General features: G+C 37.3%; 1 protein-coding gene across 5 annotated transcripts in view; it reads right to left on the minus strand.

Annotated features, from left to right (window-relative positions):
• Positions 1–7,841: 7,841 nt before the first annotated feature.
• LOC136846079 (protein FAM91A1) overlaps positions 7,842–27,651 on the minus strand; it is a 35,357-nt gene continuing 15,547 nt past the window's right edge. The window contains exons 12-18 of one of the 5 annotated variants that reach the window (XM_067116777.1): positions 26,844–26,992; positions 25,879–25,939; positions 24,786–25,146; positions 15,811–15,957; positions 14,166–14,235; positions 13,142–13,284; positions 7,842–12,753 (exon numbers count right to left, since the gene is read on the minus strand). In XM_067116777.1, the coding sequence (XP_066972878.1) occupies positions 13,159–13,284; positions 14,166–14,235; positions 15,811–15,957; positions 24,786–25,146; positions 25,879–25,939; positions 26,844–26,992 (914 nt within the window). In that variant the 3' untranslated portion in view covers positions 7,842–12,753; positions 13,142–13,158. Of the gene's footprint in view, positions 12,754–12,839; positions 13,285–14,165; positions 14,236–15,810; positions 15,958–24,785; positions 25,147–25,878; positions 25,940–26,843; positions 26,993–27,651 lie in introns of those variants that run through there. The other 4 variants (XM_067116778.1, XM_067116775.1, XM_067116779.1 and 1 more) reach the window with 4 other exon arrangements.

Below are 27,651 nucleotides of genomic sequence, written 5' to 3' on the forward strand. Positions count from 1 at the left end.
GCAGAGATAGTAAGCAGTAAATTTTTTATATCTGACCTGCCAATAATGGTACAAATTGGGAATGTGGGAAAACTAGCTATACTATATGTGCACAATATGTACTTGTTGGTGACATCCCTCATATAGAATGAGGTGAAGGTAGTCTCGTTACCTGTTGGACCTAGAGGTTCTTCTGAAAGCCAAGAGAGGGCCCAGTGCTCCCCTCATGAACTTGTGGGCAAGTCAGAGGGTCCTCCACGCTAGCGGGGACTTAAGCTGTATGGATTACCTCCTGTAGCTTCAAGGAGATGGTGTTCTTGGATAACTCCTCCTTGTAATGTCTTCTACTCATGAAAAGGCACTTGCACCATGGTCTGAGGCTCTTTGTCTATCAAGAAACATTTTAAGGTGCGAAGTGGGCACTGACATCTTGCGTGCCTCTCCACCAACAAATCTTTGGAGGGAGGGAATGGAGAAACACTCAAACCTTGGGTTCAAAACTGAGGGATTTTGTGTCATAGCCATGAATTGTGGGACAAAAGAGAATGAGAAACACTACCACCCTTCTGAGTGCCTGACACAGCATGACAATCCATGTAACTCTCACACTATCTTGGCCATGGCAAGGGCTAAAAGGAAAACCATTTTGAGGATGAGATCCCTGTCAGATAACTGAGATGGGTTTGTGTAGGGCTGTCCTGACGCTCTGAAGTACCAATGCCAGATCCCACCTGACCTATGGAGGAGGGCTTGACTGTTCAAAGCCCCTCACATGCATTGCTGTTTCTGGGGAGGTGGACAGGTCCACACCATATAGGCAGAACACTTGACAAGGAGGATGAAGGTGGTGAAGGAGATGGATGTTTCTTGGCAGTCACCTTGTTCACACAAGACTTGCTGGAAGTCAGCAAGGGGCTGGGGAAGGTGAGAACCCCCACCTGCTTGGTTACTGGTAGTAACCTCCTGAGAGGCAGAAGCAGTGGGGAGGAGTTGAGAGACTGTACTGATGCTTGCCCATTTCCCCAGCCAGGGATTCTAACAACATTGAAAAAGGTCAGCCCAGAATACTTGATGAAGGCCAGACATTTCACGTTGCCGTAAGGATTTTGGTCGTTTCACCTCTTCCTTGTCTGTTGAAGACATAGCTGGTTTCAAAAATTAACTCTGAATTCACAGAAGCAGCAGCGCTGGGAGGGGGGGAACAGATATGGATGCAGAAGGAGAAAATTTTCTTGAAGGACTTGGCCTCAGGTGTCTGCTAGATGAAGGCTAAGATAGATTCAACACAATAAAACTAACTTTACAAATTAAATATTTAATTACCAGAAATCACTACAAATAATTTCCATGAGATTTACAGATTAAGGAATTACAAAGAAAAACCCTAACCAAAAACATGGTAAATCCATAATGAGCAAACAATACAAAGATATATAAAAAAAAAAATTGGATAGCATATCGCCTCAAAACTTAGCACTGATTCTTCATGCACATAACGTATCACAGTCACTTCTGAATTGTTTATGGATGTAAAACTAAACCACACTAATCTTACTACGATCATATTCATTACCCACCAGTGGCAATCTTTCTTTGCACATACTTTCTTACAATCTCTTCAGTAAATTGAAAATTCTAAATTCAAAGCATTATGAATTATATCAAAATATTACCATAACAAATTAAGCATCAAATTTGGAGCATACTCAAACTAAAGTTGTGGAAGGATTTGTGCAGAAATTCTAACAAGGATACCTTTTATCAAATATGAAACACTAAAGTCAATCATTCATAGTATGGACAAAACTTTACGTATCAAACGCTATTTTCAGTGTCTTATTGCTTACCTATTTCATTACTCGCCATTTAAGTCCAACTGAAATACAAAAGAAATCACAAAAACTATTTAAATGTATAAAGTATGGTGATTATAGAATAAACGCTATAAAACTGCCATTAAAAAGAATGTACACCTATATAAAAATTACTTGAGAAAGAACTGGACAAAACACATGATTAAAATGGCTGTATGCAGTGCATTAAAAATATAACTGGATGCAAAAGGTAGCAGAGAATACTAATATATGTGATACTGTACCATAAGAGCTGATAGGTAAATTTTATTAAATCAAGTCATTGTTAAACCTGTTTGCTAATTGGCTTTCCTAGCATAGATGACAAACTGTTCAGTTACAGTTTCTAGAAAGTTATTGGGGGAAGATTTTGCAATACTACACCAGTGCAATAATGCCATGCATCGGTTAAGCTTGAAGCTGAAGCATAAGTTCCTTCTCTTAACCTTGGCTAAATTACTAATTCTTTCGGGCATCAGTAATTTGTTTCCCTTAAGATTAAGCGCTGACTTAGCCAAGTTAAATTCATTTTAATACTAATGTAATGAGAGGCAAACACTAAAGTAACATAAACCTAATATCGTTTTCATTAATCGTTGTAAGTGCCAGAAATTACTGTATCCTACTCAAATTTACTAATTGTATTGGCATTGTATCCATCAAGCTCAAGTGCATCTCTTTAGTAAAAGACAAATGATGCCTGGAGATTTGGTGGTCCTTCTGTGTTCACAAATGGAGGCCTAAACACTAGTACAATACAAACTATGCTTACTTGTGTATTTGTCCTGGCTTCTAGTGTGACATTAAAACCAATGAGAACAAAAAGTAATGATGTACTGACAATGAAGACATCACATGCAAGACTTACGACACTGTACAAATGAACTTAAGAGTGAACTGGTAATATGGTGAAGTAAACTCATGTTACATTAATAAACCTATTATTAATGGAAAAAATACAGAGCATTTTAGTTACCAAATATTTCTGCATATAAGATGACCTTTAATAAATCCTAAAATTCAACCCTAAAAATTGGCGGTTGTCTTATACGACCATTCTAAAAATCAAACCTTGAATTCTAAGTGATGTTTATTGATAGGCTATCCTCTGCCTCGGTGCAATAACCACCGACATACATAAAAAGACTCATATGAAATAAACTGATAATAAAGGTAATAAAACCATTTTTACCTTATACATTATTGGCATATCTTCATAATAAATAGCCTATTAAGGAATAATTCCACACAAGTGATATCAACTTTTATCTATGCAAGGCCAGCTGCCAAAATGTAAACATCGAGTTATGGTTGCGCTCACAGCAACCTTTATCTTTCAGTAACTTTTCAGAAATTTTAATGGTAGTGTAATAAAGTTCATTTTGGTGGTAAATAACTTGTTGGAACAATTCAGTCATACAAACGATAATCGTCATATATTATCACGTTTGTACTGACAATGAAATGTAAACGTAATAAAACCATTCTTACCTTCTATACTATTGGCGTATCTTCATAATAAATAGTCTATCCGAGGAATAATTCCATACAAATGAACTCAACTTTTATCTATATGAGGCCAGCAAACAAAATGTAAACATCGAGTTATGGTTGTGCTCACAGCAATCTTTTACTTTTATCTTTCGGTAATCTTTCACAAATTTTAACGGTAGTGTATTTACAGTAGTAATAACATTCAGGATAACAAGATATGCATTTTTCATTAAAAATTCATTGTCATTTTGGTACTAAATAACTGTTTAGAATAATTTAGTCATACAAACGATAATTATGTGCAATAATTATTGTACAATAATATATTGTTAGGGGTTGTTTGTGATTGGCGATAAGACGTAAACGAAATACTGTAATGTTTCTCTTTTAAGCGACGTGAAAAACATGATACAGAATCCGCTTTGTTATTTTGTTTTTGAATTTCTAAGGGTTTGTAATATCATCATCTTTACATAACTAATACTTCATAAGATACCTGTTGTTGCAAAAGCTAGCCTATACAGTACACAGATGGTTTTGTAATTTAGCAGTCGTCTTATATTACAGATATGAGATAAATTAGTGAAAATTTGCCATAATTTTTTTTTACTCGTCTTATCTAAAGGTCGTCTTATACACGGAAATATACGGTATGTTAATGATTTAATTGTTACGATAACCAAACATTAAAGGCCAAAATAAGTAAGGTATGAAAAACAGGAAGTCAACTGAATGGTAGTCAGGACACATAACTTGATGAAAATCAAGGCATGAGACCCTTGACAGCAAGATGGATTCTCTTGTTAAAGGGTGAGGTCGCATTTGTCATAAAACTACCAATTTTTTACTAGCTTTAATGTTTGTATGACCTAATATAGGTGATTGGGCATACATAAAAGGTCAGAATTTGCATACAGTACAAAAATCTATATACAGTAAAATGGGGAAACATCCTCTTACTTTGGCAATTACAGTACTATTTAAAGGAGTCATTCTCTAACAAACGTGTTTTTTCAGTATTTATTCTGCACATCTCCAAGTACTGTTCATTATAGGGGATTATCGATTTATGTCAGTACAGTACTATACTTAAACATACTGTACTAAATACCAGTTAATATTTAAATTTACTCTTCAAATTATCAGTAACCAAGCATGACTAAAATTTAGTTTTCAAAAACCTGCTCCAGTGTTTAATATAATAGAAAAGGTTTTCTAGGTTACAGAAAATTAAGATTTTTATGAGTTTTAACAGTGGAAATATACATTAAATCATATCTGAAGATTTTAGATGCAATATTACTTTAGAACTTGAATATGTTGGTATTGTCAGCCAAGCAACAGCAATTCCAAGTACTGTACTGCAAATGCATAACAAAAAAGATACTACCTTATTACAATGACTTCTTGACTTACAAGAGGGTTGTGTTCCAAATAATGTTGCCTAATGTAATTTTCACGATTTACATTAATTTCCATAAAGATACAAAGGGCAAAGAGGTACAGCAGTTGCATTCCATGACCATGTAAATTCACAAAGCAATAGTTACATTTGCTCAGTTGACAGCAATGATAAGTAGACCAGAAATAACAGGAGCAAATATCTCACTGGGTCCCAGTGGGTGGGTCTTTGCTCTTACATCATCAATATCCTGAGTGATCACACCAGTGGCATCTGTTATACACACAAATAATTCCTGCTTGAGAATCAGCATGGCTGTTTTTGCTGTGTCCAAAGAAAAATCATTGATGCATTGTCAAGTCTGGCACCTATATCACATTCCCACTGTTAGATGCACTTCAAAATCTTAACAAAACATACTGTAATATACTCTTCACCAAAATCCTCATTAATAATTCTATTTACAATAATGTGGGCCTAACTCTGAATATTCTTTGTCTTGAAGTAAAATAAGAGTTGATTAGTAGAATAAAAATCTCATGAACCTTTAACCTGACTAATACTGTACAACAAGATCCTGTAGAGAAAACGTCACATGTAGTAAAGGAACTAGTGACAATTATATTTACATATAGATGCTCAAGTCTGGTGTTGAAGCTACCAAATAAATGCATTTATTTTGGCACTTTGTCAGTCAGCCGCTACAACGTGGTGTAAATATTGTGGTCTGGAAATTACACTGGGCTTCAGGAGGGGTGTTACTTGTCAGGATATTTAATTTTCAAGGTAACTGTTACTCTAAGCATCCATCAGTCTACTGACAGGAATTTTGTTACAACATATTCAATTTCAGTTTCAAAATTGACATTTAATACTTTGACATTTTTACTCATAATCTTATAGATAGTAGGAACAATTTCTCTTAACTTTAAGATCCATAAAAGTGTGCCTTCTAATTATAATTATCATTTATACAAGCAATTCCTAAATTTCATAACAAGTCCATAATGTTTAGATTTATTATTAATTTGTGTCTTATATTAACTAGATTTTTTATAAACTAAATGATGAGTTGAAAATGTGTGAAATATAGATTGTTCTAGACTCAATTACATTATGTAATGAAAACTCTAGATGTCCTCATAATATCATTACTTGATTTAGTATTCACTACATAACACTGCCACACAATCTTATCCAGTGCAACACAGCTTCAAACAATCAATAATTCAAGTTCAGACAGAAATATACTACAAGTAGACCTTCATAAATCCAACACCACTGGGACTTGAGGAGTACTGGATTAGTGAAAATTCTGAGTTACAGAATGAATACCTCATTATATAATCTGGTAATATTCAACTGTGTGTAATGTCTGACAGACACATTCCAAAAGAATTCATTATTTTATCATACACTTTGTGTTCAGTGTCAGCCCTGATTTTCTAGACAGTCCACTGTTAGGATAAGTTATATTTCACACTGGATCATTTGGTCACTCTTCACATATCAAAGTACAGTAAATATTGATATAAACTATTACTTGAGCTATATTTTTATCCACTAAAAATTGATAACATGAGAAATAAAGAAGAAAATGTTCTGTAGTGGTGAACAGAAGAAATATGCATTGTATTACCACTTAATGAAGTGCATCAAATCAATGAGCTACAACAGATGCACACATCCATGCGACAGTGAAATATAAACATTTAACATAAAATGCTCTTAGGGCATTTAACTCATTAACTAAAGTGAAAAACAACAAATATTTACTGTCATGATGAACAAATGTAGAAGAAATAATAATTTTGTCACTAACACATGAATCATATCAAATCACTGGCTATGAGTCACTTAGTGTAATCATTATTAATGCCCCCAACACTGCATGATGCAAAAGGCCTCCAAAATTTGACCACTGTACCTTTACTGTGCTTTATTTTCCACAAATCTCTTCTCATTTCTAACCTTCCTTCTCAATAGTCCTCACCCAAGTAGTTCTGAGTCTTTCAACTATTCTGGCGACCAAAGGAGTCCAGCTGATAAGACCACATTATTCTCCCATGGGTTGTGTGAAGGACATGTCAAAGCTGCCAACATCTCCATTTCATCATTATCTCAACTACACATGTAACTTCCATAATATCCCTCAAGGTTTCATTTTTAACTGTATCCTGCCATCTGACTCCTAATATTCTTAAAGATTTATTCTCTGAGAAAATCTCTTATATACACCAGTTTCATTATTGTAACATGATTCATATCACTACAATTTCAGTCTAATTGATTTCCAACTTAATCTGTTATACCGTACCTTAATGCATATTCTATCCTCATCACTGTTTTCCTTAGATTTATTTCAAGTCCCATCTCTCTAGATATATGACAGTATGTAATTCAATATATAAAATACTATGATATAGTACATCTAAGTATTTTAAAATCAATAACAGAAAAGAAAACAGTAGTTAAGGATTGTAACTATGAATAATAACATAAAAAATATAGGGATTAATAGCACACAAACAGTTATTTCTATGCTAATGCAAGTTCCATTTTGATAAAACAGATTAGGCTAGGCTTACCAAACTGAATGATCTTTTTGAAAATATTCACAGGCTGAGTACTCACCAGCTTAAAATTTGCAAACACCAGCCAGGAAGGATTCTTTTTGGTATTTCCAGTCATTGCTTATGTTTCACTGGCTGACTCCCAGGCCCCTTCCCATCAAGTGACTTATATATTGATATATTTATTGGTAGGAATGTGTATTTTTCCATGTTATGTGTTTATCATTACTTAACTGATTTTCTAGCGCACATGACAAACCATCAACAAGAGGATTCTTTTTATTTCCATTTATTCTTAACTTTCATTAGTAGCCTTCACTTTTCTTCCAACATGCCCACTACTGAGAATACACAAAGCTATTTTCATCCCATTATCACTTCAACACAGAGTCACACAAAGGGCCTCATAGCTACAAGTACATAACAAAATGAGAATAGTTATACAGTCAAAATCCCTTACTTTTAATGTTCACTAATTTAGATAACTTCCCATTAATGCAATTGGTTTGTATGTTGGTGTTAAAATGCATATTTCTTCTGTTTATTTTTTTCCCTGGCTTCTTTTCATTCCTTTTACTTTCAAGTGCAAATATGTGCTACGTTATAGCCTACCATATTGTACATTGTATTTTAAAGCTTATAAGAATAACTGATGTTTCACCTGCAGCCTCATGTTTTGGTGAATAGGATAGCTTTCTGTACTTCAAGTAAGATGTGCCACATACACAATGTGATGTTCACAGTATGACACGCACTTCCTTTATTCACTGGAGCTATAAAATGGGGTTAAATAAGACTACATGACATCAATTTTGGAAAACAAGCTGTGATCTCTTAGCAGCATGCCAACAGGTGAACACATATAGTGCAACCAAACCAATTTGGTAACCCATGAAATTGAAATTTGGGGTGAATTAGTGAAGGAATTGGATTACGGGTAAGCAATTCAGTAAATGTCTACCTGTATAACTATGTAAAGACGAAAGTTGTGCACTCAAAACAATTTTATCAATTTCAATATGATGCAAATTATAGCTATAATAATTCTAACTTGTATTTACATTTCCTGTTAATTCAAACCATTACATTGACAATCTATTACAGTACCATTAAATGTCTAATAAAACCCACATACAGTATGCTTACTTTTAGACTTCAATGCTAGAGCTGGTAATGGCTGTAAATTTATAAATAAAACATAATGAAAGATTTTATTTTGACATGCTATGGTTGTCTGCTTTTTCCTCTAATATACCTGGCTGTATGACCTTTGGTGATAACTGTTCTCACGATTGTAGTTTTGCAAGGAAATACATACGTAAATTATCTGCTTTTTGTATAAAAATTTCTACACAAATTATTTTTGTGTCGTTTATCATGGCTGGAAGTACAGTTTATGTAAAATTTTTACACATTGTAAAAGTATAGACTCATACTATGTACATTCTCCAAGGAAGGAGCTGTTCTTGCAATGAAGGGAAGAAGTATTGCATTATTATTGACTAAAAGTGTTTACTTCTAATTAAAATGATGGTTAATGATTATTTGTAAATGTCCCTCAGATCAAAAGCTTTTTAGTTGGCATGCTGGAAAGAACTGTACTGATATGTTAAGCCCTTCAAGCTTTTCATGCTGTGTATCATGACAAATCATATGTAGTAAAATTGCTTTGTACAAGGTACGAGTTGATTTGTTATCTCCCAAGGTTGTATGAGAGCTTTTTTTTTTTTATCAAGTTTAACATATCTTATTTAGTTCAATATCTAGTAATTCTATTCCTTTACAATATTGTTTTTAATTCAATATAACTTTTTTCCATCTAATACTGGTAAAAACTATTGCTTTTATTTTCTCCAAAGATAATTATAGAATAATGGGCATGCCATAGGTTTGAGCCAATGCAACGTGCATTTTGTACAAAAGCTAGAAAGCTAGTTGAGTGATATGAGTTTAGCAGACCTAAACATTCTAGGAAATCAATGTCCTTACAAAAAATTAAGTACTGTTAATGATTACCAAATAATTACTTTAACCATCTGTCCACAAAAGATAACTATCTGCTAGAGGCATGTGCATTGTCTATTTAAACTCACTGGCAGAGAAATGTACAGCTGTTTAATGTCAGTTGTAAACTGAATGACATTTGCTTTATAAAAGTTAACCTGCAATACAGTGGCAACTTAACAGCAAAATACTATGGTACAAACAGTTTTGTTTGATATTAGATGTAAAAAACCACTTTCCATGGGAAATTTCACAGTCTACAGAATGCTGGAAGAGGTATAAATGTGCCAGCATTTATATGCATATGAATAAAAATTTCCCTACCTGAGTCAAGATTTTTTTAATTGTTGCTGTTATCTTTCAAAGCTTAGACATGCTATCTATAAGCTTTATATTTTGGAAGTTACTGTTTTCTATTTACTTTGTTGTACAATACACTGCTTGTTAATAACATTATGTTATTTCCCAACATATACAGTATATGTATATTGTATATAATGTATGTAATGTACTTGACACTTCACTGAAAGCAAAGCAGCTACAAAACTAAAGGGAAAAAAAAAAAAACACCTACCTACTGATCCTTCTACCCAAAAATTTACATCTTCATCAGCCTAAGAGAGTTAAAAATGTTGACTCAGTGGTCTGGTTAAACTATTTGTTGATAATATACTAGAGATTCAATTCTTCCAAGAATTTAAACATCTGAGTACTAATAACTGAATTGGCTGAATGAACTGCAACCACAGCATGTGGAATGTTTTGATAATCTGAGGGATAAGTTTCCATAACACAAAATATTAAGAAAAGTACACTAATATGTTTACAAATATTAGTATTCATTGTTAAATGATTTTTTATGTGATTTGCAAAACTACAATGGGGTTGTCTGCATCAAGCCGAGTGGACAGGCACTGAAAATATGCTACCTTTGAATAAGACAAAAGAATATTGTACAGTAAATGACATGGGGAGAAGTTGGAGACCTGACCCCTATGGTACAGTTGATTTATTTTAAACCTGTCTGAAACACACATGATATGAATGCAGTTGCAAACACTGAACTCATAAAGACTTCACTAAAGCTACAACTTCAGTACTATAACGGTGCAAACATAAATCAAGCAATAAATCTGAATTATTTCCCACTCGTGGTCTTACTAAATACAGAGCAACTTGTGCAACAAAGGCTTTATACACCACTTTCTCTATTTCCTGTTATTAATATATGCATGGGTATAAAGATATTACACTGCGCTATTACAAGCATTATGAAAAACAGTTATTACAATTCAAATCTTAAAACTTCTTGGTCTAAAGTAAATCACACTTCTGTGACTATTTTCAGTTACTAATGATAACCCTCATGAAAAACATACATGATGATTTTGATCACTTGACAGTGCCACTATTCCTTGTTACCCATGTGAGGTCAAAATAAACTCCTTTACCTAAAAGAAGGATTTTTCTTACGATCCTTAACATTTGAAAGGAGCTCAGAACTTGCAACCACTGCTTGGATGAATTTACCTCTAAGTTTTAACATTTTTCTAAAAGAAAAATAATTATGCAGTGAATGATAGTATTTGCAACAGCAATTTATACCAGTCACAACATAGCTACCTTCTGACTTGCTGGTGATTATTCATTATATTATGGATTGTAATTCTTCCATTCAACAATGCAACAACACAACACTCACAAAATTCCCAATACAATGTTGAACCCAAAAACGAGTACTGAGAGCTTGAAATGGTAGTCAAGTCACTGAAATACTGTACTAAATAGATATGAATTTCTTCTAATGCCTTTAATGAAGCTCAGGATATATGATGTAAATCTAATAACACACCATGATTTGTAGTAAGATTCTGTACTGCATTTTATCACCTACTAGCATGATAAAAGCTTCAATTTAAGCACCCACCTTCCAGCACAGTAAAAATAAAAAATAGCCCTTTGCAAATAACAAACCTCTCCAAAACTTATCAATTTGTAAATATGTTAACAATACAAAGGTATATTTGGTCATCCATAGTGACCACAAAATTGAAACGGAATAATTTTCATGTAAAAAAATCACAAGTTTAAGCATTAATTATTATATCAAAAATAGCACCTCACTAATAAACTAAACAATGATACAGCGTATACCCAACTTTTTGGCTTATTATTGTGAGGGTTTAATGTGCAAATGGATCTTCATAAATAAAGACATGAAGTAAGTCAATGATTTGAAAAATATTTAGATAGTCTTTAGGAACCCAACACTTTTGGATTTTAATAAATATGTACATGGAACCTTAACCAACAAAAAAATTTTTTAACCCTGACTGCTTTAAAAAAAATCAAAATCAAATTCACACCCACCTACAATTCAGCAAAGAATTTATGCTAAAAGAATTATATACAATAAAATTTCTTTAAAGAACTGTATTTAATTATGATGCAATTTCAACAGCAGAAACATTTCAAAATTTTATGAGTAAATTGTACTGTATCTAAAATTGAAAAATATAGTTTTATTGACATGAAGAGGATAAATGGTACACAGTTTTCAAGAAAATATTGATATGTGCAGTGCTGACCAAGCCATAAACCACATATCCTTATTCTCATCAATTGAAAATCTTTCAGATAAGCATGTAACTTTTTAAAAGTAATAATTTTTTCATACAATGCGTTCCTTACAATTATCCCCACTTGTGGTCTTCATCAGCCTCATCATTGTGCATGCATGAGTGGGTCCTCAGGTCCCTACCACAGCCAGAGTTCATACAGCTGTGAGAAAAGCATGGTTGGGAGACTTGGATTCTTGGATTGTAAGTAATGAGTTTGTATAAAAAAATTAATTCTGTTTTCAAAAAAATTAATTTTTATTTCATCACAACCATTACTTATAATCAGTCTGCATCCCAATTCAAGTTGGAAATATGAAGCTGCACATAAAAACCCAGCCTGGCTGACTCAGGCCAGAGGGATCCACTTGAAAGCACCTGAGAACTGATCAAGCACAAACTCAATATCTTTCAGGTTGTGATACAGGTTGGGATCAGAAACCCTGGCATGCAAAAGCAACTAAATTAAAATAATCTCAGATACAGAGTCCCCTTTCTTTTACATCTAATGGGAAATGCTGTGGGAAGAAAAAACTGTACTTCAATAGGATACTCTCAGGAGCAACAAAGTACGGAACACACAAATCTATTAAGAGAAACACATGGGCAATACCCTAGTCTTTGTTGTTGAGAATATCATAATGTAAATGGAAAGATAAAGAACATGAAAAACTTTTATGGTAGCACTGGTATAAAAACAAATGAAGTGCTCTCCACTGCAGATGCTCTAATAACAAGTGAAATTGCTGTTAGGGACCAGAGGATCCACCTGCAAATGTGCAATGATGACTGCATTCTTTATTTTAGAAGGATTGTAGCATCCAGGTAATCTGAAGATATAAACGTGGTCAAATTATAAGCAACTGGTTTCTTGTGAAACTAATATTTTTTTTTAAATATATTAGCACTGACCATATTAAAAGTGGAACCAACATCTTAACCCCTCAAAGAGATGATGTTCAATTCCAGTAAATTGCCAGTTCCTAAATACTTTCACCCTGGAATGTATAAACTAAATAATAAAAACAATATCTCTTTGGACATCCTTGAAACTCTTAAATAAATGAATATTTGTTTGGAAATACTAACTCTACACAGCCTATCTTATATGGAATATAACCTTAACAATACAACAAAGATAAATCAAATATTATTTCTTGCATATATACATATCAGCAGAGCTATACATCTCTCCTTTACATGTCCCTTAAAACTTACTATTTTACAAAATATTATCAGGTACCTTCCCATGGAGCCAAATTTCCTGCTGAAAACAGGAGTGGTACAGTAGGCAATGGCAGACTTGATGCTCCTTCCCGACAACTACCTCTCTGTTGAACTTCTGGACAGATACCTTGAGCCTGAAAATAAACATTCACAGGCTTACATGGTCTGCCAAACTCACCTAAGGAGGAAATCAATTTCGAAAATTGGCAATGGGTAACATACAGCAGTCAATGTAAAAGCAGGTTTCAGGTAGTATGAAAAATAAAGTTACTGAACAAAGCAAAGATAATTTTAAAGTTCCCAAATGAATACTCTTTATTGTATACCTATGTTAAATTCAGTTTTTCTATTTGCTAAATGGCACATACTGTGCCCTTGGAAATAAAGCTCATTCTATGTGATCTCCAATAATTACGGATCCCGAGTTGCAGTGAGACGTTGGGTTTATCTGCATCAAGCATTTTTCTACAATATAAAATATTAACAGAGTACAAATCACAGTTACTTGATAGTAATGCTATGCACTGTATGTTGTGGTAAAATTCAGTACCATTATCTGCCATTTACATTAGTGATGTAAACAGCACCCAGGGGCCACCAATGGATTTTGATAGAAATTCGTCTGCTAAATGGAGAATGATATCATAATGGAATTTTTTTCTGACATGCCCCTAAGAAAAACATACTATTTTCATACTTTTAAATTAGCAATTATTGGGAGTGCTGTCCCACTTGTTTACAGGTCAATGTAAAGGTTTGCATTTATCCTGCCATATAAGGTAACCCTTAGTTTTGGAAAGATCTATTCCATACAGTAATTAACAATTATCAAATGTGCCAACATCAAATTATCAAACATGTCAACATCAAAGTAGATTGTAAACAATTATCAGTTATGTCAAAATCAAAATAAGCCTGTATACTAAAAACCAAGTCATATCCCATGTCAAGTTACTGCATGATGAGCATGAAGTCTACATTACTATACCAGACTACCAAATTAAATTCTACCTACCTTATTTGCACTGATGAATTCTCGCAATTTCTGGATGAGAATCTGGTTGGACTCATTAAATTTCTGGACACTGTAATCAAAAGATAAAAACATGAAATATTTGCTGATCCTGATATTATAAAATATGATTTCATTGGTAATATATTATAATAAATCTCTACTTCACTGTTTAAGTAGGGTACAAAAGTCATGAATTTCTGTTACCTAATGCATGATAATTATTCTTATAAAGTAGTTTAACCTGACCACTGAATCAAAACTTTAGTCTAAGGCTAGTCCAAAGATTGGTTTTCAAGTGAAAGGAGAAAACTGCAGAGACAAAACTAAAGTGCGATAAAGAGGCGCGAGGAGACCAAAAGAAATGGCTAAAAAATAATAATGAAAGCAATACAGCTGGGACCAAAGAGTTATAAAAATTGGGATTATTACCCTGTGATTTGGTTATTTAGTAAAGTTTCCTACCATGTTCCATTTCAGGTCAAGGGCCATTGGAGAAATTGTTATGCTACATTCTCTGGATCAAATGGAGTTGTCAATGTTAATATATATATATAATACAGTGCTGCGCCACTTTTTGCAGGGATAGGTTCCACAACCCACCGTGGAAATGCAAAATCCCCCCCTAAAATGCTTATAACTGCCAAATGCCTTGTACCCCTTAAACTAAAATGCTTATAACTGTCTATTTTGAAAGTTCATTGCCTAATTTAGTAGTTCAAGCATAAACATACCTTAAATTACCATACTAAAACAATTTAATATCAATTCAAACAAATCTGCATCCCAAACCATCATCCCAAAACACCTTAAGTCATCTTAGATTAGTGCCCTTTTAAAAACAACTGTTATTATTATGTATATATGCCCCGTAAAATGCTTATAACGATTTACTAATTCTAAAATATTAATATTAAGTAAACACAACAAAATATCTATAAAATGTTTGATACAAATTAAATAAATCTTTAATACAAACAAATAAATCTGTTTTACAAAATGTTTGACAACTAATCAAGTTACCCCTGTATACATAAGCATAGATGTTTTCTCTCATATTATTGAAGTCATCCTGTTTTCTTTATATACTGGTAAAAGCAATTAAAATTATCACTAATTTGCTTTTTTTCATAGAGCAACACTGTTTATTCACTAACTACTGAATTTTTTCATATTGTTTGTGACTAAATACAGATTTTTATAATAAAAATAATTTACAGTGTACTTACACTGTAGTAATGTTATCTACAAAATCCATGAATTAGTGCAAGTTCCCCTGCGGAAAAGTGAATAATGTGTTCCGCAAAAATCTGCGACAAAATGAAGCATGAAAAAGTGAAGAGCGAAAAAGTGGGGTAGTACTGTACATCTATTAATTTAATAAATACCCTAAAATTACTGTAACATTAAAATTTAAAGAGTCCCCAGCTTTAGTTTATCAATCTATGCATACAAAAGGAGATACATTCATTTTAAAGTTTATTCTGGCTATAACCACAATAAATTTTACGAATATATTAACAACAACAAGCATTTTCTGTTATCTATCATGCCTCTACAAACACTTCTAATTTAAAATTGTAGCACTAAAATATCCAGTAATCGAAAGAAAGTGTAAAGTTAAAAAGTAAATAATACAAAACCTTACCTATCAGGACTAAAAAGTTTATGCGAGATGATCTTATGAGATACCTCTTCATTAAGAGAAGCATCAAACAGCGGCAAGCCAAAATGGCATTCCAGCAAGTGCCACTGTTCTACAAGAGGGGCACCAAATTGCAATGTCATATTGTCTCTGCACAAAGAAAAAAATAATTGTATACTTTGAAAGAGTCTTCACAACTGGTGTAAAACAGCATGGATAAGTTTTGTCTTAAACTATTTTTTGTTTCATAGAAACCTTTTACAGTGTCTCATAGAATTTGCTCTTATATTTGAGTTGAAGAATAAAAAAAATATATGGTCAATAGTTTAAGGTAGAATATAAAACAGCTGGGGATCAAGGGGATTCTGAGAAGAATCTTAAGTAACGCCTCCAGTGTCCCAGGCACTGGACAGTTTAGGCAGTAAACCCTTAGGGAGAACAGGGCTTATTGACCATATTTCACAAATCAGCTTTGTCATTAAGTGAATAAAAAAAAATTAAAAAATAAAAGGTAAAACCAGTTCTAACGATAGAGCACACTTAAGTCAATACCGTAATACAAAATGACGAGTGAATATAAACATCATAATCAGGAATATAGATTAAAAAAATTTTCAGCTAAAGCAGAAAGAAGGAAGTGGATTTTCCTCATCAGGGGACCTCATCTGCCAACTTTGAGGTACTGGTGCTTGCAGCAAGATAAATCAAACTGGATATTGTTGTAATCACCAAGAATGACAAGGAAAAACCATTTAAGAACTAATGCATTGTGACTTTATGTACTAAAATTCGAAATACTGAGTTCATAGAAATAAATTAAATTGTTCTTATCACCTCATTAATCATAAATAGCATAAATTTAACCATGCACAAAAAAGCAGTTAAGTATATCTTAGCTTAACCAGACCACTGAGCTGATTAACAGCTCTCCTAGGGCTGGCACGAAATATGATATTTTAATGATAAAATAAGGTTTGTTCATACTTACCTGGCAGATATATATATAGCTGTATTCTCCGAAGGTCCGACAGAATTTCAAATTTCGCGGCACACGCAGTGGCCGGTCAGGTGGTTAGTACCCATTCCGCCGCTGGGAGGCGGGTATCAGGAACCATTCCCATTTTCCATTCAGATTTTCATAGTGCCGTTGTCTCCTGAGGGGAGGTGGGTGGGCACTACGAATATATATATCTGCCAGGTAAGTATGAACAAACCTTATTTTATCATTAAAATATCATTTTGTTCATGAAACTTACCCGTCAGATATATATATAGCTGAATCGCACCATTGGAGGTGGGCAGAGACAGCATAGGATTGAGAAACAAAACAATGTAGATGATTACACATCTTGGTTCCTTACCTTTTAGCATAGCTGACTTCGTGATTACTGTCACCCAAGTCTGCGTCTGCTTTACTGGAGTTTCCAACGAGGTAGAGACCTATATGGTTGGAGAGTTCCAGACGATCTGTCAACGGGGACGTGACCACTATGTGCCCAGATCGTAGCCCTCAAGAAGGAAGCAAAGAGACAAAAATAACCACCTGACCTACCAAACATCGTGACTAGTTAAAAACTAAGGAAAGGGAAGACTGCCCCCACAGTCTACCCACAACCATAAAAACACAACCAAAAGAATTTTAAAAACTATTCCTAACCATACATTAAAGGATAGGATGGGTACTGCCTCCTTCTCCCAAGATCGTACCAGCCGAAACGTAAGGGCCCAATGAACAGCAAGACTCATACACTGTTCTTACGTCCTTTAGGTAATGAGAGGCGAACACAGAATGACTTCTCCAAAAGGTGGCATTCATAATGTCGTTCAGAGCCATGTTCTTTTGAAAGGCTACTGACGTTGCAACAGCCCGAACCTCATGCGCTTTAACTTTCAAAAGATCGAAGTCACTCTCCTGACAACTCTTATGCGCTTCTTGAATGGTGGACCTCAAGAAGAAAGCCAGCGCATTCTTTGACATGGGGACGTCAGGTCTTCTAACCGAGCACCATAACCTGTCTGCAAGACCTCTCGACTCTTTAGTCTTGTTCAAGTAGAATTTTAGCGCCCGAACAGGGCAAAGCAGTCTTTCTGGTTCCTGGCCCAGAATACCCGCCAAACCTTTCAATTCAAAGGACTTGGGCCAGGGGTGAGACGGGTTCTCATTCTTGGCCAGAAAAGACGGTTGGAGAGAACACACTGCATCGTCTCCTTTAAAACCAACTGACTTAGATATTGCATGAATCTCACTGATTCTTTTTGCAGTCGCGAGAGCCACTAAAAATAAAGTCTTCTTTGTTAAGTTCCTCAAAGAAGCAGCATGAAGGGGTTCAAAAGGGCTTTGCATCAGGAACTTAAGAACCACGTCCAAGTTCCAAGATGGAACCAAAAACTGAGGCACCTTAGTCGTCTCGAACGACCTAATGAGGTCATGGAGGTCCGTATTGTTGGCGATATCTAATCCTCTGTGTCGAAAGACCGCCGACAACATACTCTTATACCCTTAATAGTAGAGACTGCCAGCTTCGGAACTTCCCTAAGGAAAAGAAGGAAGTCTGCAATCTGGCTCACAGTGGTCGAGGAAGAGAAATCCCTCTGCGAGTACACCACTGTCGGAATACTGCCCGCCGATTGATAAACTGCGATCGAGGATGTTCTCTGGCTCTCGCGATCGCTCTTGCCACCTGCTTCGAAAAACCTCTCGCTCTCGCCAGCATTTCGATAGTCTGAACGCAGTCAGACCGAGAGCGGAGAGGTTTTGATGGTATCGTTCAGTGGGGCTGTCTGAGTAGATCTGGACGAAGAGGTAACACCCTTGGAAAGTCTACCAGCAGCGACATTACCTCCGAAACCACTCCTTGTAAGGCCAATACGGAGCGATCAGAGTCATCCTCGTATCTTGCGGCGACGCTAACTTCCTGACCACTTCTCCCAGGATCTTGAAGGGAGGGAAAGCGTAAAGGTCCAGACGAGACCAGTCCCAAAGAAGGGCGTCTATTGACACTGCTCCTGGATCCAGGACAGGAGAGCAGTAAAGCGGCAGCCTGTTGTTCTTTGACGTTGCAAACAGGTCCACTAAGGGACGACCCCATAAACCCCACAGTTTTTGGCACACCTCCTGGTTCAGAGTCCACTCTGTCGGGAGCAGTTGATGACGACGACTTAGCAGGTCCGCTCTCACGTTCTGAACGCCTGCTACGAACCTCGTCAAGATCGTAATGTTCTTGGAACTCGCCCACAACAGGATCTCTTTCGCAAGAACGAACAGGGAACGAGAATGAGTGCCTCCCTGTTTTTTCAGGTAAGAAAGAGCAGTGGTATTGTCCGCGTTCACCTGGACTGTGCGACCGGACACTTGATCTTGGAAGAATCGAAGGGCCAGAAAAATCGCCCCTAATTCCTTCATATTGATATGCCAGGCCACCTGTTCCCCTCTCCAGATGCCTGACACTTCTCTCTTGCCCAGTGTTGCTCCCCACCCCGACATTGACGCGTCGGAGAACAACACTAGGTCGGGGTTCGGAAGGCTGAGAGACACGCCCTCTGAAAGCCTCGGGGATCCAACCACCACCTGAGATGCTCCTTCACTTCGAGGAAAGTTTGAGAGACAACTCGAGATTTTCCTTGTCTTCCCAGTTGTCTTGCAGGAAGAACTGAAGAGGCCTGAGATGTAGTCTCCTAGGAAAACAAACTTTTCCAGTGAAATGGTCCCCAGCAGACTCATCCTCCTCACCGAACAGGTTTCTTTCCCTAGGAAGGCCAGGACTTTTCGTAGCACAGCTGTTGGCGTTCGGGGACGGAAAAGCCCGAAAAGCCACTGAGTCCATCTGAATCCCCAGATACACGATGGACTGCGTTGAGGTCAGGTGTGACTTTTCGAAGTTGACCAGCAGGCCGAGTTCTTCGTCAGGTTTAAAGTTGCTTGAAGATCCTCCAGACACCTCTCCCTCGATGGCGCTCGAATCAGCCAGTCGTCCAAGTAGAGGGACACACGTCACGCCTGCCAGATGCAGCCACCTTGCTACATTCCGCATGATGACGGTGAAAATCATGGGAGCTGTGGACAGGCCAAAGCAAGAGCTCTGAATTGATACACCTTTCCCCTCAAGACGAACCTCAGGAACTTCCTTGACTGAGGATGTATCGGTGCGATGGAAAGCAGCGTCTTGAAGGTCGAGGGATACCATCCAATCCCCAGGTCTTAAGGCTCCTAGAACAGACTGCGCCGTTTCCATCTTGAAAGTTTCTTTCGCGACATAAGCGGTTCAGGCTGCTGACATCCAGCACAGGTCTCCAACTTCCCGACTGCTTCGGGACCAGGAACAACCTGTTGTAGAAGCCCGGGAACTCAGGTCTACGACCTGTTCTATTGCTCTCTTGACGAGCATTTGCTGCAGCAGGTCGTAAAGAATCTCTTGTTTTCCTGGACCGTCTGACGGGAGAGAGGTCCAAGGGCGAAAGGCTTAAGGGGGGGGAGAAAGGAAAGGGATCTTGTATCCTTTCTCTAAAACCGAAAGGGACCAACTGTCTGCCCCTCTCACTTTCCAGACTTCGAAAACGCAAAGCCTGGCACCCACCGGTATCTGGAGGAGAATCACATCATTTCTTGCCCCTACCTCTAGCAAGGGCTTTACCTCTCGAGAGGTTCTTTCCTCGAGAAGAAGGCTTCGAGGATGCTCCGGCACGAAAGGGCTTCTTCATCTTGGGAGAAAGTTGCCGGTTTGACGTCGTCGAGGTCACAGGAACCGCAGGGCGCCTCGATGACTGAGCCAACAGATCCTGTGTGGTCTTCTCTTGTAAGCTTGCAGCGATGTCCTTTACTAACGAAGCCGGGAAAAGATGATTGGAAAGGGGAGCAAACAACAGTTCTCCTTTCTGTGCCAAGGAGACGGACTTCGTAGCGAAGCCGCAGAATAGAGACCTCTTCTTGAGCACTCCAGTCGCAAAGTGCGAGGCCAGTTCGTCAGAACCATCTCGGACCGCCTTGTCCATACAAGACAAGACGCTCAAAAGGTCCGACAAGGAGATCGAGTCCTGACTCCGAGACTTAATGTCCAAAGCTCCAAGACACCAGTCAAAGGAAGTTGAAGACTTCTAACGTCTTGAAAAGGCCCTTCAAAAGATGGTCCATCTCAAAGAGTCCAGGAATCTTGGCCGTCGACAGATGAGCCCTCCTACTCGAATCAACAGCGAGGCGAAGTCTCCCTTAGATGAGGAAGGAAGGCGAAGCCCAAGTCTTCTCCTGTCTCATACCACATCGCCGCTTTTCCCGAGAGTCTTGAAGGGGGAAGGGCGAAAGAAGACTCTTGAGCCAATGGAGTCCATCCACAAATGGACTTTCTTGAAGGCCCGCTTAGTGGAGAGCGATTTAGTCATTTTCAGGAATTCGGAGCTTTCCTAGACTTAGAAGAAGTCAGTTGAGAAGGAGGAAAGAGGAACTGCCGGCAGAAACTTGTCAGGAAACAATTCCTTCAACAGCTTGCGAGGATCTGGTAGTCCGGCGGCGAGGACTGATCCTTCAACTCATCTTCAGACTCGAGACCCTGAGTCTATCTCCAACATCGGGCGGGGAAGAGCAGAGAAGTTGGAGAGGAAACCCGCCCCGCAGGGACCTCTGCTTGGAAGAGGAACTGGCGTGCAGAGCAGCTGGAGAACCAGGAACCACACGAGCCGACAGCAACGGCAGGTGGGCGTCTTGATGGGAGTCAAAGCGTCCATCGGGCGTCACGTCTGGCAGCATGACGAGCTTCTTGGCGCCCAGCCGGGCGTCACGTCTGGCAGCATGACGAACGTCATAAGCCTGGCGGCGTCATCAACAAAATGGAGAACATGGCGTCTAGAGCGAGAAGGGAGGAGGGCGTCCTGGGGTGGCGTCAAGGCGATCCTCCCCAACACCCTCTGGGGACGAGTCTAGGGTTCCTTTCACGACGGCTGGCGAAGCAGACGAAGGTGACGAACGAGGAGCAGGAGAAGGAGACCGCCTAGATCTCTTCACTGGAAGTCTAACATCCTTCCGGACGAGGACGGGACCTGGACTCTCTCTGCAATGAGCGAGGAGAGTTGCTGCTGCATGGAGGCAATAAGAGTCCTCGTTGGTGGCGCCTCTCTCTCTGGAGAATCACGGAACCTAGAGGCAGAAGGACGAGGGGCGTCCCTAATCCTCTTCTCTTGAGGAGGAGGAGAGCTCTTGGACGCTCAAAAACGTCTTCTTGGGATGACGTCGGTACTTCTTTGGGGAAACGCATCCACAAACTCTGGCGAGGAGCACAGAGTAGTAGAGAGAGAGGGCGTGAAGCGTCCTCCTCCCTAAAGCTTCTCTTAAGAGGGCGAGAGTCTATCTGACGGTTCCAACCCCTGCGTGGGAGGACGTGTCAGAAGGAGAAGCAGTCCTTCAGGACCCGAACACGAGATCGAGCCTGGGCAGCCTGGGAAAGCGTCTTCAGGACCTGCGAAGGACGCCAGACCGGTGGGGTTCCCGTCACCCTCCTTCGGCTTTCGACATGCTCTCTCCCTGAGTCCTGGGAGTCCAGCAGAGGTCCAGGCCTAGAGGCATGATGGGGCGGTCTGACGCCCCCTCCACTGCACTGGGGGCACTAGTCACTTCACAACACTTATCTTGGAGAGCTGACACTTTAGATTCTAAAGCACGAATCGATTCCATCATAGCGGAAAGCATATTAGTCTCCACTGGCACGATCTCAGGGGCAGGAGACAAAACCACAGGGTTAGGATCTAAAGGTACAGGGGAGTTAGGGCCGACATCAACACTTCCAAGAAAGAGAAGCACTCCTGGAGGAAGACCTCCTCAGTCGATCACGCTCCAACTTCCTCACATATTTATCATACGCTCTCCATTCATTTTCAGACAAAAAGCACATTCATCACACCTATCATTCAACATGCATATATGCTTCCTACAGTTAGAACAAATAGTGTGAGGGTCAACCGCAGCTTTCGGCAACCTCACCTTACATTCAGACATCACACACGCACGGTAACTAGCAGAGCTAGACCCAGACATAATGAAAATCTAAATCAAAACTCAAAGAAAAGTCAAAAAGCGTATGCCGATCTACCGATCCAAAGTCAAAATACCAAAAGACAATGAGATACTCAGTAATCTAGAAAAAAGCAAATCCTATGACGGAGGTGCAGACAACAGTTGTTGACAACACCGGCGACAGAGAAAATCTGAATGGAAAATGGGAATGGTTCCTGATACCCGCCTCCCAGCGGCGGGAATGGGTACTAACCACCTGACCGGCCACTGCGTGTGCCGCGAAATTTGAAATTCTGTCGGACCTTCGGAGAATACAGCTATATATATATCTGACGGGTAAGTTTCATGAACAAAATTAGATTTATTGTATGTGGCTAAGAGCCAACTGGTTACCTAGCAACAGGACCTACAGCTTATTGTGGAATCCAAACCACATTATGACGAGAAATGAATTTCTATCACCAGAAATAAATTCCTCTAATTCTTCATTGGCTGGTTGGAGAGTCGAACGCTGGGCCATCAGTGTGCTAGCCGAGAGCTCTACCCACCCCTCCAATGTCGAACTTTAACCATGCAGAGTGTACCCAGGTATACAAAGATCATTTTAAATAAAGATTCTTGTGTGGAAACCCATAAGTGATGCAAATTTTGTTCCTCTGTGAACTTGCATTAAAAATGGATGTAATGCCATTCTCTCCAGACTACTATGTATTGCATTTCTGCCAGTGTTTTGTTATAAGCTATTGACTGACTTCCATATTAAGTGCATTTTCATATATTCAGCTTCTTTATTTCAATCTTATTAGTTTATTCTTTATACAATAATGTTTGCTCAAGTGGTACTTACTTCATGTTTGCCCCTGCCACAGTAACTTTACTTTTGGTCCTCTGTGTTCTGTCTCAGCTTTATGTAAAACTGTATTTGTATGATTTTATATTGAGTGCAATATTCATTTTACCATTTATCCTTTTCCATTCATCCTAGGACATATTGCTGCTATTAAAACACCAATCCACTTCAATAAATGAACCCAAACAAGATGCTTCTCTATGGGATCTTACCATGAAAATATTATTCATTCCCACAGCCTCTACCCAGATTTCTCACAAAAAGAACTGATGTAGTATTGGCCTATCCCATATGTCTGACTTTGTAGGAAAACCAAGAAAAATTCCCCTTATTGTCATCCTGCATCATTCTTTGTTATTCTAGCCTTGCCATTCCAGCCCAGAAACAAGGACGACTGCCTTCTTTAACCTGCAAGTGCCATCAGGGCTTATCTTCGAATGACTACAGATTTTCAAAAAGGGTGGAGGGACCACTAATATGTGTTAGAATTAAGCGTCTACAAATACTCATCTCTTCATTTTGTATATGTCAAGTCATCTTGAGGGCATGTAATACTACCAAACCTGTGTCATCCAGCTTAAGTGTTAGGAGTCTGGAAATTATGGCTGTATATACATCTCTGGCTATTAAAAAGAAATCTGGAAACTTATAAAACCTATCACTTTATAAGACAATCGGACCTCCTGATCCTATGCAGCTTGCAAAATGGTCAGAAAACCTTGGAATTACCATTTTCTGCCAAAGAAAAACTTGGGAGCTCAGATGTGCAGATGGTGAGCTGGATTCTTCCTTTGTTGAGCATTTCAGAAAATGTGAACCATATGATGTCAGTCATAAAGTGATGGGTTTCTTAAAAAAATCTAAATTTTGTTCTGAGAATTTTATATCAAATTTTATATTTTTAAATGTATGAGGATTCGGATAACATTGGAATTCAATAGAGAGAAAACAAGTTAGGCAAGAATGGCGAGCACACATTAAACAATTAACTAAGTAAAGTGTTCCCTTTATCTGGTTAGATGTTTAACTGCAATGCTAATGATGAAATCAATTAAAAGCTACACTTCAACAATAAATGCAGCAACAATTGCAGGATAGAAAAAAAAATATTAAAATCTGAAATAAACCCACCTTTGAGAAGGCTGTCCCTCTGATTTCTCTAATACAATACTAGAGACATCATCAAAGCTCACTACTTGTGGAATGGAAGATGAATCACCAGAAGCTTCGTCACCAGCAAGTTTTTCAGTTCCTGTTTCATTTCCTGATGAAGTATCAAACGTGCCTGGATTATCATCAGAGACATCTGGGACATATGATTTGCTTGAGGATGTGGCTCCTTGAGGCATTCCAGTAGTGATTTCACTTGTGCTGAAGCCAGACACTCCTGGTGTATCAGCTCCAGGGAAAGCAACAAGTTTAATGAAACCAAAAGTGTGCTGAAGATCAAGATGCTGAGAAAGAACTTGGACTGCTGGATGATTCGTTTTTTCTGTGGATGAAAATCAGAATAAGCAGCTTAAAACACTGAAAATTTCTTTCCTTATGGAATAAAGTAACTTGAAAAGTAAAAATCACCTAATGATTAAACATGAACATTTGAGGTTTTGATAACTGTTCTTTGTGTGTTGTTGATTTTTACTTAAACTTTCAGTCTTAAAGGCTCTCGAGGTTCTTTTAGGTAACAAATCTATCAATATGATGGAATTACTGTCTCACTTCCTGATAAATAAAAAGCAGGAAGAATACTCCCATTTAGGGCCCGATAAATAAAAAAGCAGGAAGACTCCTCCCATTTCGGGCAATGCAATACAATCTCTACACTAATTTTATCTGTTTGTCAAAAAGGACAACAAAACTCTGTTTGTCAACAAGGATAACAAAACTATCATAATCATTAATGATATTGAAAAAGATCAAACATTTACTTCATCAAATGGAACATCACGATGGTACATGACCACGTAACAAAATCTATTGAAATTTTATATACCATCTGAATATTACTAACAGCAACCCTCCTTCCCATTACCAAAGTTCTGGGCATAAGATTAAAAATTCAATTTTAATTCATCTGTTTTATATGGTAACAAAATAGACAACCAAACACAAGTGCTTCAATGTTATTTCTGAAAATGATCAAAACAACATCCTTTGCATTCATGATTGCCAAGGAAGTTAAAGAAGCGAAACTGGTGGGAATTTTTTTTTAATAAATACTTACTAGAATTATCAAGTGGAAATGGAATATGCTGTATACAAACATCATGATACCACCCATATGCCTGTAAACAGGAAATGATGCCATTAATCTGAATATTCCTAAATAATACTGCAGATCATTGTAGCCTAAATAAATAACACTTTGCTAAGAAGAAAATCTCAAATTCCTGAAGCAATTTTATAGCTGTCCTGACATACAAACCATAAATTTTTAAGTCTTGAACATTATTTAAAAAATATGCCTACTGTATTTATATTTTTATGAGTAATTAAACATAGCATAAAATATCCACAGAGTATTTTTCCCATTCAAACTGAAGCAATGAATATTATCCACCTGATAAAAAATCAATTCTACTGCAGGTGTGATAACCCTCAGTAGAACATGTTTAAAAGAGGGTGTCCTACAAATTAATAATAATAATAATAATAATAATAATGATAATGATAATAATAATAATAATAATAATAATAATAATAATAATAATAATAATAATAATAATAATAATAATAATAATAATGGCAAACCCTATGTGTACATGCAACTCAGGGCATGAGTCAAATTCCAATTATAAATCACAATGGAATTTCTATTTATACTCCTCAAGTACAAACTAACAACAGCGAATATGTGATGAGCAATTTCTATCAAAACTTAGTGAACGAGCTTTCCACACATACTTTACTTTATAATAAAATTATCACTGATGCCAAGATTGGTACCACGTGACTACAAGACATTGACAACTGTTCATGGACATTTGCAAAAGACAGCAATAAAGGAATATCTACCAACTCACCATGATGAGGGTCAGAAGAATGATTTACTAAAAGTTAAAGGATAAGCTCACACTACCAACAGTCTGAGCAATGGTACCCTTTCACTGGTTAAATTAATCTTGAGATTGCATGCTGTCTTTCCTGCCAGTAGACGAACTTATCTCTTATTAAGAAGATAAATCTTACCTGAATAAAAACTGGAGAATGCATAAGTGCTTCATTTACTGTGGTGAACAATGCTGCAAGTGGAACAACAGTAGGGTCATGACCCCAAGGTGTCACTAAAACCTTCTCAAATCCTACTAGACATTCTGGTAATCTGCGTAAACGTTCACCTGAAAATAAAAATTTCAGTGCTGAGTTACTTATATATCTGGGGGAGGGGTATATACTTCACCATTATACTGTATTAACAAGATTTACACATTATTTGTTTTATGATGTTTCCTCTATTTTCACCTTTCTAAGCTAAGCTATTCTTTTATTAATGCTCTTGGGTTTTTCTTAACTTTTTATTTGTGTTTGATAATTATCTGCTACCTTATCTATCAATAAAAATTCGAAACCCAGCATACAGCATGATTCATAGTAAATAAAAACTCTAATGCACTTTTTCAAAAATATACATACAAACACGGCTTTTAACGAAGGTAGAGTAGAAATTGCAAGGAATTCTAAAGAAAGGAAGAAAACATTACATTCATTACTGAAAACTACATATCAAGCATGACATACAAAAGAAAGAATAAAGCAGACAAAGAAACTATAAAAGCATGAAGACCTGATGGGATTACTCCATTCTTCACGGAATAAATTTCTAAGTCACAAATAATTATAAAATTTTAAATGTATGATTTAACTAATGGTACTAAATATTTTGCTTTCATATTATTTTTAATGTAAAGGTACATTTAACATACCAATTTCTGAAAGCAAATATCTCAGTATGTCATGATCGACTGAACAGCAAGGTCAACCACTTTGACACGAACAC

Source organism: Macrobrachium rosenbergii, chromosome 14, assembly GCF_040412425.1.
Source record: "Macrobrachium rosenbergii isolate ZJJX-2024 chromosome 14, ASM4041242v1, whole genome shotgun sequence".
Taxonomy (NCBI): Eukaryota; Metazoa; Arthropoda; class Malacostraca; order Decapoda; family Palaemonidae; genus Macrobrachium; species Macrobrachium rosenbergii.